Source organism: Artemia franciscana, chromosome 10 (assembly GCF_032884065.1).
Source record: "Artemia franciscana chromosome 10, ASM3288406v1, whole genome shotgun sequence".
Lineage (NCBI taxonomy): Eukaryota > Metazoa > Arthropoda > Branchiopoda > Anostraca > Artemiidae > Artemia > Artemia franciscana.
The window spans coordinates 11371578-11391678 of record NC_088872.1 but is presented as its reverse complement, the minus strand read 5'-3'; the positions used below and the strand labels follow the sequence as shown (position 1 = coordinate 11391678).

The 20101-nt window shown below is 36.9% G+C and overlaps 1 protein-coding gene across 6 annotated transcripts in view; it reads right to left on the bottom strand.

The window, feature by feature from the left end:
• LOC136031781 (uncharacterized) overlaps positions 1–20101 on the bottom strand; it is a 163571-nt gene that overhangs the window by 53085 nt on the left and 90385 nt on the right. For all 6 annotated transcript variants that reach the window (XM_065711554.1, XM_065711555.1, XM_065711558.1 and 3 more), the window contains 5 exons: positions 15070–15196; positions 10637–10808; positions 6486–8730; positions 2325–2663; positions 1298–1677 (listed from right to left, as the gene is read on the bottom strand). In XM_065711554.1, coding sequence (XP_065567626.1) covers positions 1298–1677; positions 2325–2663; positions 6486–8730; positions 10637–10808; positions 15070–15196 — 3263 coding nt within the window. The remainder of the gene's footprint in view (positions 1–1297; positions 1678–2324; positions 2664–6485; positions 8731–10636; positions 10809–15069; positions 15197–20101) is intronic.

Sequence of the window (20101 nt, the reverse complement as noted above, 5' to 3'; positions counted from 1 at the left end):
CACTTCTAAATATCAAATTTCATTAAGATTTGATCGCCCGTTCGTAAGTTACAAATACCTCATTTTCCCTAATTTTTCCGTATTACTCCCCCCCCACTCCACCCAAGAGAGCAGATGCGGTCCGGTTATGTCAGTCACGTATCTTGGACTTGTGCTTATTCTTCCCACCAAGTTTCATCCTGATCTCTCCACTTTAAGCGTTTTCTAAGATTTCCAATCCCCCCCAAAGACACTGGATCCGGTCGCGATTTAAAATAAGAGATCTGAGTCACGAGGTAATTCTGAATATGGGATTTCGTTAAGATCCGATCACTCCTTCGTAAGTTAAAAATACCTGATTTTTTCTAATTCTTCCGAATTACCCCCCCCCCCAACTCCCCCAAAGAGAGCAAATCCGTTCCAGTTATGCCAATCACGTATCTAGGACTTGTGCTTATTTTTCCCACCAAGTTTCATCCGGATTCCTCCACTCTAAGCGTTTACCAAGATTTTAGGTTCCCCCTCCAACTCCCTCCAATGTCACCGGATCCGGTCGGGATTTAAAACAAGAGCACTGAGACACGGTTTAATTCCAAACACCAAGTTTCGTTAAGATCCGATCACTGTTCGAAAGTTAAAAATACCTCATTTTTTCTAATTTTTCCAATTTAACCGTCTCCGCACTCCCCCCCCCCCCAGATGGTCGAATCGGGGAAACGACTATTTTTAATTTAATCTGATCCGGTCCCTGATACGCCTGCCAAATTTCATCGTCCTGGCTTATCTGGAAGTGCCTAAAGTAGCAAAACCGGCGCCGACAGACAGACAGCACGACCGACAGAATTTGCGATCGCTATATGTCACTTGGCAGATATTAAGTGCCATAAAGAAAGAAAACCAGGGGCGAAAAAGCAACAAAATTTTGCTAAAAGCAAATCACAACTTAAAAGGTGACGCTCTCCCTTGACAATACAGTTGTCTTTGGTAATCAACAGATGGTTGATATTTGAATTTTTACGAACAAAAAGTGTTGTCAAAATTGAATAATTAGTTTTGTTTATTTATTTTGGCGGTTTAATGCTGTAACACAGGCGAAAATAAGATACTGCCCCAAAAACTTCATAATTTTGCAAGAGCCAAAAGAAAAATCATAGACAACCATGGATTTCACACATAATTAGATCTAAAATGGTTCAGGGGGCATGAAAAGGCTTTTATTTGATGTCCTTTGTATTCTAAGAGTAATATTTTTCGATTAGAGATAAAGACACCGCCTCTTGAAAGAAACCGACTTGCAAGTACTTTCAAATTAACTTACTGTATCAAAACTGTCGTCTTTAGCATCAATAACAAAACCCAGGCCGCTTTGACCAGAGAGTCTTGAATTTCCACTGGTAGCAACAGTCGATTTTTCAATTCGTGGAGATTCAATCGACTCAGTAATCTGTTGCACCTCTTTATTTAAACTCGGTGAGTCCATCGGGCTGGGAGACCTTTCTTTAATTTCTGACTTGAGGCGATTGAGTGCGGAAAGTGAGCTGCGTTTTGGTGAGAGAGAGTCAGATTTCTGTGGTGTGATTGGGGATTCAGGGGTGGACGACTTCGTTGTGCTGCTCGGAGTAGATGAAGGTTTTCGAGTGCCAAGCTGAGGTTTAGGTCTTCGAGGCTTCGGAGAATCATCAAAGGTAATCACAAACCCTATGCAAAAAAAAAAAAAAAATCAAAATACAAATCAAGTTCCCGGTATTTTAGTTCATAGCAATCTCTCTCTCTTTCTCTCTCTCTAAAGAGGATTTTTAAGCAAAAATGCGCAAAAAAGAAAGGAAAGAGAGACGAAACAGAGAAAGATGCCCATATAAAAGATGCCAACGTAACGTAGCATTATTTTAGCATACTCCCTTGGTACAAAGCCATTTATTGATTTAACAGCACAATATATAAATTAAAAGGCATTATTTTAAAATAAACCATCATCAAAACCTTAGACTTCTAAACCCATTGCTAAGGGGAAAGATCAATCCAGTGAGAAGCGGTGCTAAAGACCTCTTCGGGCACTTAGCCTAAGAAAATAACGAGCGGTTCAACCGCAAGACTTAAAAAGGAAATTGCAGATTTTAGTCACCTATTAACTTAATTTTTGCAGCAACATATCATCCTCGAGTAATTAGAACGTATAAACTATCTTATTTTGCAACTATTTCAATCTTAAATTCCCTCTATTCTTGAATTCTCAAAATTCAAGTTTCTAAATCTATTTATATCTGAATTATCTCTGAATTTCTGAACTATTTTAATTTCGTTAAGAGGTTATGAATTATAGTGAACAGTCCTTCCAATAAATTTACCTTGATCTGCATCGACACCTTCCTTAAGCTTTGCCAGTTTGATCTCATTAACCACTTCTTCCTCAATATCTTTTTCTGGAGTGCGAATAGGGCTTGGGAGTTCTTTCTGCTGCGCTTGAAAAAAAGTCCTACTCAAGGAGGGTCGAGGCGGTGATTTGGCAGAGTCAGGAATTCTATAAGTTCGGCTGCCTGAGCTGAGGTTGAGCCGCTGGATCCTCTGAGGCAAATCACCATCGGCGTCATCAGTTGTTTGCATTTCAATAAATGAGATACTTTGCGGTTCCATATCGTCAACTGATGGTGCTGGCAATTGAGTGTGGATTCCCACTGAAGCACGCCCTACCAAACACAAAATACAGTGAGACTATATACTATTACAAACTACATGTGTTCAAACAAGGGGAAGAGGGGATTTTCCAACCGAGAGCCATCTGATGATAATTTCAGACTTTTCAGATTTTATAGGGTGTCTGTTTTCCAATATTTTTTGAATATATTCTGCAAGCATGAAAACTTTTTGTGGAAAGCATTTCATCGATACAGCTCTGATGAAAGTTCTAAGATTAAATAGTTGGTAAAATTCTAGACGAGCTAGTTTTCGCTATCTTGGATAGGGGTAAGGTTAGGAAAAATGAAACTTTCAGGAAGGGATATACAGACTGAAGTATGTCCTGGGAAGGTATTTTAAAGCACCTATCTCCATTCCTTCTCCCTTTAATGGGCACTGACCTTTGATTACCTTTAAAAATCTTTTGTGTTATAAAAGTGAAACCTTGCAAAATAGATCATCTGCTTAAATGAAGTACAAGAAAAGTATTTTCAGCCTTACAACTTTGTTCAACTCATATGCTAGATTTAGAAAAAACCATTGATCTGGCTTTAAAACAAGAGCTAAGAGCTCATATGGCACTTGTGACGAGGCAAGAAGAGCTAAGAGCCAAGAGCTCATATGGTATGAGCTCTAACAAAATTCTAAGAATCAATAGATTGATTTAAAAGGATAATCGGAGGCTTAATGCCGGTCAGGATTTAAAATAAGAGCTCTGAGTCACGATGTCCTTCTAAATATCAAAATTCATTAACATCCTATCACCCACTCGTAAATTATAAATACCTCATTTTTTCTAATTTTTTCTCTCCCTTTAGCCCCCCCCCCAGATGGTCGAATCTGGGAAAACGACTTTATCAAGTCAATTTATCAGCTCCCTGACACGCCCACCAATTTTCATCGTCCTAGCATGTCCACAACCACCAAACTCGCCAATCACTGAACCCCTCCCCGCAACTCCCCCAAAGAGAGCGAATCCAGTACGGTTTACGTCAATCACGTATCAAGGACATTTGCTTATTCTATCCACCAAGTTTCATCCCGATTCCTCCACTCCAAGTGATTTCCCCCTCCAACTCCCCCCAATGTAAAAAGATCTGGTCGGGATTTGAATAAGAGCTCTGAGACATAAATTTCTTCTAAATATCAAATTTCATTAAGATCCGATGACCTATTCGTAAGATAAAAATACACCAATTTTCACGTTTTCCAAGAATTCCGGTTTCCCCCTCCAACTCCCCCCAATGTCACAGGACCTGGTCGGAATTTAAAATTAGAGCTTTAAAGAACAAGATCCTTCTAAATATCAAATTTCATTAAGATCTGGTCACCCTTTCGTAAGTTACAAATACCTCATTTTTCCAAATTACCCCCCCCCAACTCCACCAAAGAGAGCATATCTGGTCCGGTTATGTCAGTCACGTATCTTAGACAGGTTTTTATTCTTCCCATCCAGTTTCATCCTGATCTCTCCGCTTTAAGTATTTTCTAAGATTTCCGGTCCCCCCCCGAACAGCTCCGCCCCCATAACGCTGGATCCGGTTGAGATTTAAAATAAGAGATCTGAGTTACAAGGTCCTTCTAAATAAGAACTTTCATAAAGATCTGATCACTCCTTCGTGAGTTAAAAATACGCCATTTTTTTTTTATTTTTCAGAATTAACCCCCCCCCCCAATAGAGCGGATCTGTTCCAAATATGTAAATCACAAATCTAAGACTTCAGCTTATTTTTCCCACCAGGTTTCATCCCGATCCCTCCAATCTAAGCGTTTTCCTTGATTTTAGGTTCCCCCCAAGCTCCCCCCAATGCCACCAGATCCGGTCGGGATTTAAAATAAGAGCTTTGATACACGATATCCTTCTAAATATCAAATTTCACTGAGATCCAATCACCCGTTAGTAAGTTAAAAATACCTCATTTTTTCTAATTTTTCAGAATTAACCCCCCTCCTCAACTACCCCAAAGAGAGCGGATCCATTCCGGTTATGTCAATCATGTATCTAGGGCTTGTGCTTATTTCCCCCCACCAAGTTTTATACCGATCCCTCCACTATAAGTGTTTTCCAAGATTTTAGGTTTCCCCCTCCCATCTTCCCCCCCCCCCCCCCAATTTCACCAGGTCCAGTCGGGATGCAAAATAACAGCTCTGAGACACGATATCCTTCCAAACATCAAATTTCATTAAGATCTGATCAACCGTTCGTAAGTTAAAAATACTTCATTTTTTCTATTTCTTCCGAATTAAACCCCCCCCCCCCAGATGGTCAAATCGGGAAAACGGCTATTTCTAATTTAATTTAGTCCGGTCCCTGATACGCCTGCCAAATTTCATCGTCCTGGCTTACCTGGAAGTGCCTAGAGTAGCAAAACCGGGACCGACAGACCGACAGAATTTGCGATTGCTATATGTCACTTGGTTAATACCAAGTGCCATAAAAAAAGTAGGCACATTTCTAAGACTTACAAATCAGCAGTAGTTTAATATTGTAGCTTAGCAATGCCTTCTCAGAGCAAGTTTTTTGCCCTGAATCCATTCCTGTAAGTTTTATTTTCCTAATCTAACCTCTATCCAAGATAGCAAAAAGTAGTTCATCTAGAATTTTACCAAATAGTCTAAATGAAACTTTGATCTGCTTTAGGTATGCAAAAAAAAAAATGAAAGGACCGACAAACGTTTCTGCATTGATAACTTCGGCAAAAATAATTAAAAAGATTACTAAGAAAACACGTTGCTATATTCGTATGTTAATTCTAACAAACCATAATCTCGAGTCTCTTCACTTCTTTTTTCTTACTTGAAATTTATTTTTTAGTTTAGCTTAGCAGCCCATTAATAGAGCAATATCAAATAAGCTTACATTTTTGTCATAACTTATTAACTTTTTCCCCCTTCTTTTTTGTACAGTTTGACTGACAAACCATACAATGCTACTGACCAGGACAACATTAAACCTGAAAACAAGCAATGGCTCAATTTTATAAAAATGTAGGAGGGGGAGGGTCAAAATGTATTTTTCGAAATCAATATGGTGGGGTGAGGGTGCAAGTTTTTTTTTCCAAATTTGTAATGAAAATACCAATAAAACTATTTTATGCAAGATAAATGTAAGGAATGGCAAACTTTTCTATACTGGTAACTTGTGACAAAGATAATTAAAAAGAGTGCTATCAAAAAGACTTTTCACGTTATTTCTTCCAAACCATAGTTATACATCTTTTTCATCTTTTCAGTTATCTTTTAGTCTAACTTAGTAGCCCACTAATACCGTAATAACAAATAAGAGGGTTTTTTTTTACTGAAAACTCACAATGCTACTGACCAGAAATAACATTTTACCTGGAAACTAGCAGTGGCGTCAATTTGCACAAATGCAAGGGGGTGGAATGTGCCAAACTGCATTTTCCAAATCAATACAGTTGGTGATGGGGGACACTTTTTTCAATTCTTCAATGAAAAATATCAATAAAAAGGCATTTTTCTATGAAAATACCAAAAAATAGGTATTTTCTAAAATCTGGGAAGGGGGACAAAAAGTAGGAAGGGGGAGGAAACGTCAACCTCCACTTCCCCCCAATTAACTTTCCTGGGGGCTGTGGTACCGTATCTCTCTTCTAGCTTTTAAAGAATGGATGAAAAGTTACAGTTTTTTTAAATAAGGAATCTTAATAAGTAAGCAAATAAGAAAAAATCAAGAAGACTTCCAGTCGCAGTGTATGTCTTTCTTCTCCCCCTCGGTTTTGGGGGAACAAAATACTAAGTATTGGCTTTATAATTAACTATAATCCTGAGTATGGGCAAAAAAAAATAAAAAACGATAAAATAATCCTTACCTCCACTTCCTTGAGATGCAACACTTGGGGGACGGTCTTTCTTCAGCTCTTGCTGGCTTGAAGCATGTCTTGACCTTAACAAAATTGGTGATTCTCTTTCTTCACTTCGTCTACCATCTTTAATTGGCATGAAATTACTTTCGGAAGACTCTTCTTTACGGGTAGAAGTGAAAGCGCTCCTGAAAGAATCGTTGCTGATTGAATTCCTGTTGTCGCGTGATCCGTTCATCTCATTTTGAGGTCTATCAACAAAATTATCATGAAGTCGAAATGGCAAGTCACTAGGTGTTTCACTATTTTGATAAAATTCTTGCTGGGGTGAGTCATAGACTTGAGGTGAAGGGACGTAGAAGGCAGGGTCTTTTGATGCATAAAACTGTTGCATCATAAGAGGACGTACAGCCAGTGGTTGACCCCATTGTGCTCGACGGACCGGTGAAGGCTGATTGTAAACTAGGTGTTGTTGATCAGGGCGACTGTAGCCATAACCAACAGGCAAAGGCTGTGGCTGCCCCCAAGTACGCCTTGACATTTGTTGGTTTATATAAAATTGTTCCCCATTGAAGTTTGGCGGAAAATCGGGGGTCTGGGCATAAGACTGCGAACGAACTGAATCTTGAGTCCAATACAAATCTCTTTCTTCCATTTCACCAATAGATCGCACTTTGTCTGTACCATCACTGATAGCACCAGAGCGATATTCAAGATCAGCAGGCAACTCACCTCCGCCTGAATCAGGTGTGCCAAGATCTGGTCTTCCTCTTGATACAGCTTGAAGAAAAGCTGCTTTGCCGATATCTTGCCGGTGTTTGTTGGCCAGAGCCGAAGCTCTTTTCTTCTCATCTTCAATTTGTCGCCTCTTTTCTTCCATTTTCAAGCGAGCTGATACTAAATCCATTCGAACAGAATCGTCCAATTCTTCGCGTTCTTCTTCTTGAGATGCCACAAATAAGCTTTTTGGTCGCTTATTTTCGGTAGAAAGTCGTTTATCATGCCTTTGAGGTGAATCAGAATCACTGCACATATAAACAATGCTTAATCCTTGACTCCCAGATTGATCTCGAAGCTTAGAAAGCTCAACGAAATTAGTGGCTTTGGCTATTTTACTAACAGCCTGAACAGGATTTTCACTAACTATCTGTGGATCTGCAACTATTACTATTGGGTGAGTCTTCGGCTCCTCTCGAGGCTCATCTTTAATTCTTGAAGATTCATAAGACTTTTCTTCGTAGAATTCGTCTTTTCTTTCAATATGTATTCCCCGGCTTTCTGGTCTACGAGGTCTATCACCAAAATCATCGAAGCGAGATTGGGAACGCACACGCTCGTCATACTCATCGTAATATCTATGATTTTCAAAATTACGATGTCCATCCTCATGCTTAGATCGGTTACGATAATCATACTCACGTACACTTTCGTCACAAGGGTAGCGTCCTCGACTTTCTGATCGACGTGACCGATTTTCAAGAACATTACGATTTTCATTACGTGATAATCTATCATCGCGATAATCACAATAGTCAAATTGTCGAGTAACGCTTGGGCCACGACTTTCTGACCTCCTTCTGTCGTCAAAATCTGAATCTCTCATTTGTGACTGCCCACGACTTTCAGGTCTACGAGGCCTTTCGATAAATTCCGTTTCAATTTCTCTGGCCTGGTAATCACCTCGACTCTGAGGCCTTCGAGCACGCTCTAAATGTTCTGTTTCACCGTAAAACTTAGAACCCCTGTGGTCAATATCGTCATGACGCTCGAAAACACGATTAGATACACCCCGGTATCCATGTTCACAATCTTGGAGCTGAGACCTGCTTTGAGGTATTTGAGGACGCTCTAAATGTTCAGTCTCATTATAGAATTTAGAATCTCTGTGATCAATATCATCAGAGCGTTCTGACATGCGAGAAGGAGGTACAGCTCGATATTCCTGATCACATTCTTGGGATCTAGACCAGTTTCTCATCCCAGAAGCCGAATTATTAGCCTTTGCATCATAATCCCCTGTAACGCTTGTCTTTGAATTGGATCCTGAAATAGAATTCGTACTAGGAGCTCGTGAGGGTGGTTCTGATTCAATTTGTCTTCGCCCAGTGTGAACAGCCTGTTCTTTATCTGGATTTCTTGAAAACATGGACAGATTTTCTTGACTTCCACCAAAGTTTTCAATGGTAAGGTGAGATTCGACCTCAGTAATAGAATTCCTCCTCGACCGACGACCAGCGGTGCCTGACTTCCTTTCCTGAAAAAGACAATTTTTTTGTTTCATGCTATCTTAAAGTAATCAATTTTATTTTAATAAAATAAAAATTGACCTTAAAATTTATAAGGAATGCCCAAACGCTGCAAAAGAATATGGTTGCTCAAAATTTTATGGAAGGGGGCTATAGGTTGAAATTATGTACTTGTTTTACGAAAATTTTTGTTTCATGATATTTTAAATAAAATCTGACCTTTCAATTTATAAAGAATACCCGCACATTTATCAAGAAATGCCACAAAAGAAGAAATGGGTGTTGGAAAAATTTGATAGGAGGGGAGGGAGGGCGTAGGTAAAAAATATGTACGGGGGGAGGCTTTAAGTTGATTTTGGGCAGTTTTTCTTGCTTCGTAACAAACAAACACAACTTAGAAACAATAGGGAAATTTTCTCAAGATATATATATATATATATGTCTGTATATAGACATAGACAAAGCATTAATTTATAATAGTTCTAATAGCTCCTTTCATTCTGCTTTAGTTTGCCTTGCATTTAATAATCCCAGCCACACAATATTTTTTGAAAAAGCTTGGAAAAAGCTTTTTGAAAAATCTTGACCAAGGTTCAATCCCTGTGCCATACGTTTAGCACGATATCGTCCAGTGTATCTTCTTTCATGTTTGCTAAGATAGGAGCCAATTGCCGTTCCAGCACGTCTCCTCTATCTCCCAATGTACTCTAATTTACTTTGTACCATATTCCATATTGTTTAACGCTCTTTGAATACAAAACAAAATAGCAGCAAGCACACGTCCTAGATTGTATGCTTTGTTGAAAAATAAGCTCAGTGACTTCAGTGCATCTTCAACTGATTGTCCCCGTCTGAATTCAAATTGTCGTAAGATGAGCAGTCCAATAAACAACACAGCACGCAAATCGGGCTATATCACCCTAGATGCCATTGTCGAAATCCGATTGTGTCATTTTTACAAATGCTTCCATAAAACCAATTTTAGCTGTAGTCCAAAGTGATTATCCTTGTGTCCAAAACGCAGTTCGTCCGAGATGTGGCTATTCGCACTAAATGTCTCTGAAAATCTGGATCTTTCATTTGAAACAGTTGGGGATAATGTTTAGATCTGATAGGTAGCCTACTAATTGGGATTAACAATAATTAATCTTCATAAAAATGGTCGTCGACGACTCGGCAGTAACTTGCCCGACAGCAACTTACCATTATGCAGCCTTCATTTCACTAAGGTACTTTATGTTTAAAAGGGACTAAGAGAAATATGTGACGATTACCTATCTGAGGCATCTCGACGATTACTTGCCATAAGGAAATACTAATATTCTAATATTCTAGCTGCTTTAAATTAAGCAAAAAATTAAGCAAAATAGTGATTAATCAAGTCATAAACAACTAATTGTATGATATCATGTTAAGTATTTATAATTAACCTAGAACAAATAAATCACATTCAGAACATTACTTTTAGACACTAGTTGAGTTACTTGAATGAAACTTACTTCCAGGGATTTTTGGAAAAATATTACAGGTGATTTTGAATATTAATTCACCTAACACAACTAATTTCTTTGAAATATCAAAGAATGATGTCCATAAACAATTATTTATGATACGACGCAAGCATTCTCGAAGACAACACTGCCTTTCCATAACGTACAAATAACAGTTCAAATAGGGATAAATCCTTTTATTAGAAAGGGAAAAATTACAAAATCTCTGAACATTTCGACCACATGAACAGTGATCGTCGTTAGTAGATAAACTCATCAGCAGAGTTTATCAGCTGATGCCGATCATTGTATATATGATCGAAATATTCAGAGATTTTGTAATTGTTTTTACTGTCTAATAAAAGGATTTTTTTTTTAACTGTCATTTTCAAATTATTTATCGCAGTAAAAAAAAATAAATTACCTCTCGATTTGTAGGAACTCCAGCCATTTGGGCACAGTCTCCACTGCTTCCATTATCAGGAAACAAGTTTTGCTGCTTTTGTCGAGTAACAGATTGCAAAGTGGGCACTGATCTCCCTCGATGGACAACGAATTCTTCCGGTTTTTCACGTTCTGACTGATTGGATGACTCACTTCAAAAAAGAATACATCTATTATATCCTTGAGTTTGAAACATAAAAACAATGACATTTTTAAAGACCTGTCATCTTTCTATTTTCTTCATTTTTAGAAGATCTTTGGGTAGGTCTAACTAATTAGGCATTTTCAATTTCTACATTTAGTTTCGTTTTAATATCTTAATTAGGCTTACAATGAAAATGTACAGTTGGAGTAAGTATTCACTATCAATATACTAGCCCCAACAGAGGCATCATAAGACAAATACTATTTATAAAGTAGCAGAGCAAAGAGATGTTGAAAATTTAAACCAGACTAAAAAAAATGTTGAAAATTAAAATCAAATTAAAATCAAAGCTTCAAATATTGCCATGCATCCTGGTCATCTTTTGTTTGTTTTTTTAATTTAATATCAATTATTAACAAAAAAACGTAACATGAACACATCCCCTTCAAATGCCACGATATGATATGGAAGAGGGATAATCAAACAATCCACAAAAAGAAAAAAAAAATAACTAAAAGAATAACATAAAATAAAATAACATTATCATGTCTGCAACATCATTGGTTTGAATTTCCAGTCCCTTTGCATTACTAAAAAACCCGTCACCATGGATAAGGCACATCTACTTGAATTCATTTGGTGAACTCTGCCTGGGATTTTAGGCAAAAAACATGTTTCATTTTTCGGCTAAAATCATTTTCCCTTGTAATAGAGTTAATTAAGAAATTATCAAGACTCGGTTTTATTACTCGCTTGATAAAGAACAAATTAAGAACAATTAACAAGCACAATTATCTAAAAGGAATAAAACACAGAAAACTGATAAAAAAATCACCCACTTCCTAAGAAGCTTAATGAGCCTTGAAGTGGCTGATGAGTAGTGGCCAGAACTGGCCCATTCTATTCAAGTACAAAAAAAATTACTTACAGTGAGTAATTCCTAAGAGCTTACAATACTGGAGGAATATATTTTCATTATTTCGAAACCGTTTATATCTATCGTTCATTCCATGGAGAAAGCTAAATTCTAAAGATTTCTTTGACTGTCTTTAACTCTTTTGTATTTTCATTTAGTAAAACACAATATGATATTTCGAAGCGAGGATTTATATTATAAAATCCTATGGGAGATTAGAGTTCAAAATACAATGTAAAACCAGTCAATTTATATATAAAATGAAATAAAAAGCAAGTTCTTTTAACTGAAAGTAAGGAGCGACATTAAAACTTAAAACGAACATTAGATTATTCCGTATATGACACGGGCTGTTCCCTCTTCAACGCCTCGCTCATTACGCTAAAGTTCTTTATTGTTTTAAAAATTAGAGCTGTGAGAAAGAGTCAAACTTTAGCATAAAGAGCGAGACGTTGAGGAGGGGATAGCTCCTTTCATAAACGGAATAATTTCTGCTTGTTTTCATTTTTAATGTGACTCCTTACTTTCAGTTAAACAAACTTTTTTAAAATTTAATTTCTGAACATTTTTAAATTAATACAGGTTTTGATTTGACTCACCGTAAATGAATAATTCAAATGAAATTTTCATATTAATCTTACTTTTTTGGTTAAATGGCTTTTTCGAAATTTTAATCGGACGGTTTTAGGAAAAAAGGGACAGAGGAGGGGGCCTAGTTGCCTTCTAATTTTTTGGTTACTTAAAAGGACACTAGAACTTTTGATTTTATTTACGAACGTTTTTATTTGTAATAAATATACATAACTTACGAATTAACTTACGTAGCGAACATCCATATATTTTTTTATTATCTATTTTATTTTTTATTGCATATTTCTATTACGTATATTAGGGGGTTCACCCTCAAGTCGATACCTTGGTCTTTACGCTAAAGTTGGAATTTTGTTCAAATTCTTTAAGAACGACCCCTTAATTCCAAAGGCCGTTTAATTAGAATAAATAGCTCTAACGAACGTACTAAAAAAAAACTTAGCGTAAATAGCGAGGTACTGATTAGGGAGTAAGCCCCCTCATATACATAATGTTTCTGTTCGTCTTACGTTTTGATGTTGCTCCTTACTTTCAGTCGAAAAAACTTCTTTTTATTTAATTTCTGATCGTTATTAAAATAATGCTGGGGAATCCAGCACCCCCTTCATAGCAATGTCCCTTCCCTCATGTAAACATACTCCCATGTAACCCCCGACCCCCCCCCCACTACCAGAATAAATCCCCCCCCCCCCTGAAAGGGTCTGTATACTTTCCGATAACCAATACTATATGTAAATATTGGGCTAAGTTCATAACTTACAGCCCTTCCTTGGGGACTGTGGGCGATTAAGTCATCGTCAAAGACATATTTATTATATTTTTCGACCAACCTGAACAAAATGGCTATCTATAAATTTTGATTGGGTGAGTCTAGAAAAATGAGCGTGGGAGGGGGCTTAGTTGCCCTCCATTTTTGGGTCACTTAAAAAGGGCACTAGAACTTTTAATTTCCGTTCGAATGAGCCCTCCCACGATATTCTAGGACCACTGGGTCGATCACTGTTCAGCCTCTGCAAGATTCTTTTGGCAAATAATATTTGAGGATTCGTTTTGCTGTTCATTTTGCTTTTTCTCACAAATTACACAGACGTCTTTTTGCTTGAATTAAATAAAAAAAAACAAGTTTTTTTTAACTGAAAGTAAGGAGCGACATTAAAACTTAAAACGAATAGAAATTACCCCGTATATGAAAGCGGCTGCTCCTTCTTCAAGGCCTTGCTCTTTGCACTAAAGTTTGACTCTTTCTTTCAACTCTACTTTTTAAAACAGTAAAAACTTTAGCGTAAAGAGCAGGGCATCGAAGAAGGAGCAGCCCCTTTAATATACGGGGTAATTTCTGTTCGTTTTAAGTTTTAATGTCGCTCCTTACTTTCAGTTAAAAAAACTTGTTTTTTATTTAATTTCTGAGCGTTTTTTAGTTTATCCATGTTTTTGATTTCGGCTCTCCGCAGATGAATAATTAAAACAAAATTTGCATATTCATTTATTTGGCTAAATGGCTTTCCCATAGTTTTGATCGAATGATTTTGCGAAAAAAGGAGGGAAAGGAGGCCCAGTTGCTCTCCAATTTTTTGGGTACTTAAAATGGCAACTAGAACTTTTAATTTTTATGAACGTTTTCATTAGTAAAAGATATACGTAACTTACGAATTAGCTTACATAACAAACTTCTATGTTCGTATGTTTTTATTACGTATATGAGAAGGTTTTACCCACTCGTCAATACCTCGTCAATAACTCTTTGCATTAAAGCTTAAATTTTGTCCCTTGAATCACAAAGGCCGTGGAATAAATAGTTGAAATTACTAAAACTCCTTTAGCGTAAAGAGTGAGGTATAAGGAGGAGGTGAACCCCTTATATGCGTGATATTTTCTCTTCGTTTTAAGTTTTAATGCTACTCCATACTTCCAGTTGAAAAACACTTTTTCATATTTATTTTCTCATTGTTTTTCTAAATAATGCTAGAAAATGCTGCGCCCCTTTATGAAAATCTTCTTCCCCCATGACAAATTCCTCCATGGAAAATTTACCCCACATAGCCCCCTCTTCTCAACCCCCCCTCCCAACCAAAAAATCCCCCTGAAAACGTCTCTACATTTATCAATAACCATTAACATATGCAAACACTGGTCAAAATTTGTAACTTGCAGCCCTTTCCACGGGGACTGTGGGGGAGTAAGTCATCCCCAAAGACATAGTTATAAGGTTTTTCGACTATGCTGAATAAAATGGCTATCTCAGAATTTTGGTCCGACTACTTAGGGAAAAAATGAGCGTGAGGGGCCTAGGTGCCCTCTGATTTTTTTTTGGTCACTTAAAAAGGGCACTAGAACTTTTCATTTCCGTTCGAATGAGCCCTCTCGCAAAATTCTACGAACACTGGGTCGATACGATCACCCCTTGGAAAAAAAAACAAAAAACAAACAAACAAATAAACACGCATCCGTGATTTGTCTTCTGGCAAAAAATACAAAATTTCACATTTTTGTAGATAGGATCTTGGAACTTTATAATAGGGTTCTCTGATACCACGAACTGTTTGATTGGAGTTCAAAATACAATGTGAAACCAATCAACTTATATATATAAAGTGCACGTGAGAGAAAGAGAAAAAGAAAAGGAGAGAGAGAGAGAGAGAGACAAAGAAAGAGAGGGAGGGAGGAAGAGAGAGAGAGAGAGAGAGCGAGAGAGAGAAAGGGAGAGATTTAAAAAAGGGAGAGAGAGAGCAAAGTGTACATTAAAGAATGATTTAATACATACTTGGGACGATATTGGGGTTTTGCATCTTCTGATTTTGTAGGTAGTTCAATAGAAATACTAGATTGTTGAAATCTTCTAGCGATCGGTTGAGTTGTTGCGACTTTAGTCCCGGGCGTTACTGTAGATGCTATTCATAAAAAATAAAATTATTAAACTGCTTATAAAATGATAGGCATACATGGTCATTAGCAATATGCAGGCCTCAAATATACCTCAATCCGTATCCAAGAATGTCATTGGATATTCACGAAGAAAAAAAAAGTAGAACGTAGTCATTATTTGTTATAATAAAAAAAAAATTAAGATCAGAAAAATTTCTAAAACCAGCCAGAGGGGGAGAGGAATTTTGACACTATATATTAATTTGATAATAAGGTAAATGTATAGGAAAAATTTTAAATGAAGCAAAACATATAGCTTCAAATTTTTTTTGAGGGGGGTGTTGTCCACAACTTATCAACTCCCACAATCCAACGTAATGCAACTGTTTAAGACGCAGCCTGTTTTGTATAATTCATGCATGTTTATTTAACAAATCTAAATGTCTTTTAAACTCCTTTTTATACATAATATGTGCTCAGTTACGATTTTCTCTACTTGAAGAACTATCTTCTTAAACAACACATAACAAACTATAGCCTAGACGCAGAATAAAATTATAAAAAATGACTACCAGAAATAAGGGATATAGAAAATATATGTATCAAATGATCTACACATTAAAATAAAGCCAGTTAAGCCTTTTTGAGAGCATTGTAAGCGCATAATTTTTTTTTTTTTTTTTTTTTAACACAAAGATACTTCAGGGGGAAAAGAGCTTGCAACGACAAATCATGCTTGTTTTGTTACAAAAAGGGGAAAAATAAAAAGCCATGTTCATAACGAAGCAGTGGATGCTATGAAACAAATCTAAGCAAAAAGAAACCAGGGTGCAGGGGCGGATCTAGAACAAAATCTTGGGGGGGGGGAGAATGTGACAAGGGTACCAATTAAAAATAATCTTAGGGGGTGGGCTAATGTTATAAAAGTGCCAATAATTGACCAAATTGACAAATTTATTCTAAAAAAAAAATAATAAAAACAGGGAAAGAGGGCGTCAGAAAAATCTTGAGGGAACATAGGGCTCCCTGGCCCCCCTGGATCCACCGGTGCTCCAGTGCTAATAAAACAGTGATTAAACCAAATATAAGTTTGCAGCTTCTGGGGTTGGATAGAGGATTTTACCATAGGATTGAGTCCAAGCTTGTTCAAACGATGGCTTTTTACACTGTTGACACTTGCTTACTGGATTCTCATGACAACAAGACCACCACCAATCAGGATATATTAATTGCCACGTTTGACGACCATCTAGTTGATAAGATCTCTTATAATTTTCATTTATCAACATTGAATAGAAATGAAATATTAAAAATTAGTTTACATTATACTAGCAAAAGAGGTCACTTCATCATTCCACTGCTAGAGCTATGTTCAAGTTGGGATCTTTACAACATACGAGTGGCTCCTATCTTCCACTTATACTACTACTGAAACTGGTATCTGAATACTGTCTAGTTGATAGAATGTTTTCCAGCTGCTTATTGCGTTTGTCCATATTGGATAGTAGTTTGATTGTTCAGAATGGGTAATGTTCCATGTAATAACTGCTATTTTTTAGGCACACCCCGCCCCGTCCCCTTCTAGAAAAAAAAGCCATACTTATAACTACTTCCTGGGTGCACAGTTTAATTATTCATTAGATTTGTATCTGACTCCCATCTCGTTGGTGATCTTTTTTGTTTTGCTTAATTGAATGAATCAACTTTATCTAATAATTCAATTGCTCAAATTTAGTTTATATGATACTATATAAAGAGCTCACAGTATTAGCTTTGTACGAAAGATACCCACCTTGCTCTTGATTTGACATTAAACACAGCATTAAATCATTTATCGTTTGATTAAATCATTACTACTACTACTACTACTAACGACTTTCTGCAGCACCGAGCCACCTGAAGCCAGCACACCTACGCACGCTCTTCCTCCATCCCAATCTATTCAAAGCCTACACCCTAGTAAGAAGTCCCAATTTCTCAAAATAGTTTCTTAAGACCTCTATTCACCCCATTCAGACACAGATTCCTTTTCGCTTAGCCCTGGACGATTGGCCGAATAGGACGATCTTTGGCAGTCTATCAGTCTTCATCCGCAGGAACGAGTCCTAGTCATGTCTACCTTTCCCTCATGACAGCCATAACAAACAGGATAGAACCGCATTTTCGTACAGCTTACTGCTAGAAATACGATAAATCCGACAGATGCCCAAAACAATCCGCAGACAATTCCTCTGGAAAACTTCTAAAAAGTCCTCATCTGTCGTTCCAAGCGCCAAAGTTTCAGAAACACACTTGACCAACTCTCAAGACCTTCAAAAAACAGTCATTTTGCTAACATTTTCATCTAAGGCATAATCTAAGTCTAGGAAAATTTTGCTTTCCTATTTGATTCCATGCTCTCTCAAACCGGACGACGCAATCACTTCCTTCCAAGAGCCACACTGTTCTTCTCTTAAAACTTTATCTATAGCATCTCTAAGTCTGAAAAGTATCATAATACTAAATATTCTGCTTCTACAAAACCAAGCTCTACCTCTACAATTACCACACTCACTCTTATCACCATTCTTATATAGGGGTTTAATTAAAGTTTTCTTAAGAGCACAAGGCACTTCCCCCTTTTCAAACATTAGACCTATGATTTTCAGTAAATTATCTTTAACTTCAAAACCACCGTATTTCAAAACTCGATTACCACATTATCAGCATCTGGGGTCGTATTATATTTTAATCCCTTTACTAATGTTTCTAATTCTTCCTCGCAAAATAAATCTTCCCTCACTTCCCAAGTGTGATAAACTTTGCAATACTTTTTAATTAACGATAATTAAATCATTAATCAGTAACAACAGTTTTGATTGCCAGACTTCTGCTAAAAAAAGAAACATTGTGATGCTGAATATTTTCTTATATAAGAATTCTAGGATTCAAAATTTATTTCTTTTGCCAACTTCGGCTTCAAGTGAACTAAGCACATACTGTCTCCTAAGCCGTACCGTTAAACAACTCCAGTCCCCTTGGAGCTTAGTTTTTAACAGCTTTACAATCCAATTTCCAAAGCTCTTATCTTGAAATGTTTGCCCCCCCCCCTCAAATTATACCTCAAATCATATGAGAAAAAAAGTGATGCTGAATATTTTCTTAAATAAGAATTTTCAGATCCAAATTTATTTCTTTTGCCAAGTTCGGCTCCAAGTGAGCTAAGCAGTCACTGTGTCCTAAACTGTATCATCAAACAACTGCAGTTGCTCTGGGGCTTAGTTTTTTAACAGCTTTACAACCCCCTATTCCAAAGCTCTTATCTCGAAAATTTTGCACCCCCCCCCTCAAATTATACCTCAAATCATATGAGAAAAAAACACAATGATGCTGAATATTTTCTTATATAAGAATTTTGTGGATTCAAAATTTATTTCTTTTGCCAACTCTGGCTCTAAGTGAACTAAGCATATACTGTCTCCTAAGCCATAACATGAAACAACTCCAGTTCCTTTGGAGCTTAGAGTTTTAACAGCTTTACAAGCCCCATTCCAAAGCTCTTATCTTGAAAAGTCTATCCCCCTCAAATTATATGTCAAATCATATGAGCCCTACCCTTTTCACGTGTTAATTTTTCAAAATAGTTCAGCACCAGGGAACCCACCAAGTAAGAGCACCATAAATTCCCGGTGGTTTCAGCACAAAAAATGGAAAAGCTATTTAGGCTAAACCAGTTTAAAAGCCAGTACTTAACCTCACCGTACCCTCCTTGGCACCCTCAGTACCAAAACCCCGTTGCCAGACTAGTACCATACTTTCAAGCGGGGTACCTAAGAACGAATTTCAAACTTGTTCATTCAAATTCTATAAAACCTACACATGAACTAGAAAAACAAAAGGAGACATCTATTCACACAATTAGCAAAATCATCAGCGAATCAACCTTCGTTGAGATTAGCGTCATTTGTGGATTACTCCCGAATATTTCATCACCATAATCACCATCACTTCATCGCCTTCGCAAAATATATAAGTATAATTTCGAACTTTAGGGCAAATAATTAGAAGAAAATCTATATTTTTTTTAAACAAAGGTAATTTTATATCCTACAGATAGAATTTATCCTTGGTTAAATGAATTCATTACAAAAGTTGTTTAACCCGTGATGATAATGATGGAAAGATAAGATTAATGCAAACTAACCCGCATGACTGCGCTGAACTAGAATATAGTCAATATATGTGACCCATACTAAGCAACCCGAAAAGTTAGTGCAATAGAGAAAGAAGAAGGGAGAGTCAAGTGAAGAGTCAGCAGTCCAATTTTAAGTCCAAGTCTAAAGTGAAGTGGCGATTTTCAGAATCAAACCAAAGCTCATTATATTTTCTTTAAAACTGGCAAATTCCGAATAGTGCATTTTCCAAAATAATAATTTTGGTATCTCAACAAGAAAATGGAAATCGAAGAAAACCAGCAGAATTCATTTTACGAGATAATCTCGTTTTATGAAAGTGTTTTTTGTTCGTTTGTTGTTGTTGTCGTTTTTTTTTTGTTTTTTTGTTTTTTTCCTATTATTTTAGCCTGGTAGCATTTGATCAAATCTTTGAATATATTATTTCAGTAGCTAATCAATTTAACCGCTTTGCAGAAGAATAGGTGCGAAGCTTACTAGTTTAAGCCATTACACCTCTATTTCAGTAGCTAATCAATTTAACCGCGTTGCAGAAGAATAGGTGCGAAGCTTACTAGTTTAAGCCTTTACACCTCTATTTCAGTAGCTAATCAATTTATCCGCGTTGCAGAAGAATAGGTGCGAAGCTTACTAGTTTAAGTCTTTACACCTCTATTTCAGTAGCTAATCAATTTAACCGCTTTGCAGAAGAATAGGTGCGAAGCTTACTAGTTTAAGCCTTTACACCTCTATTTCAGTAGCTAATCAATTTATCCTCGT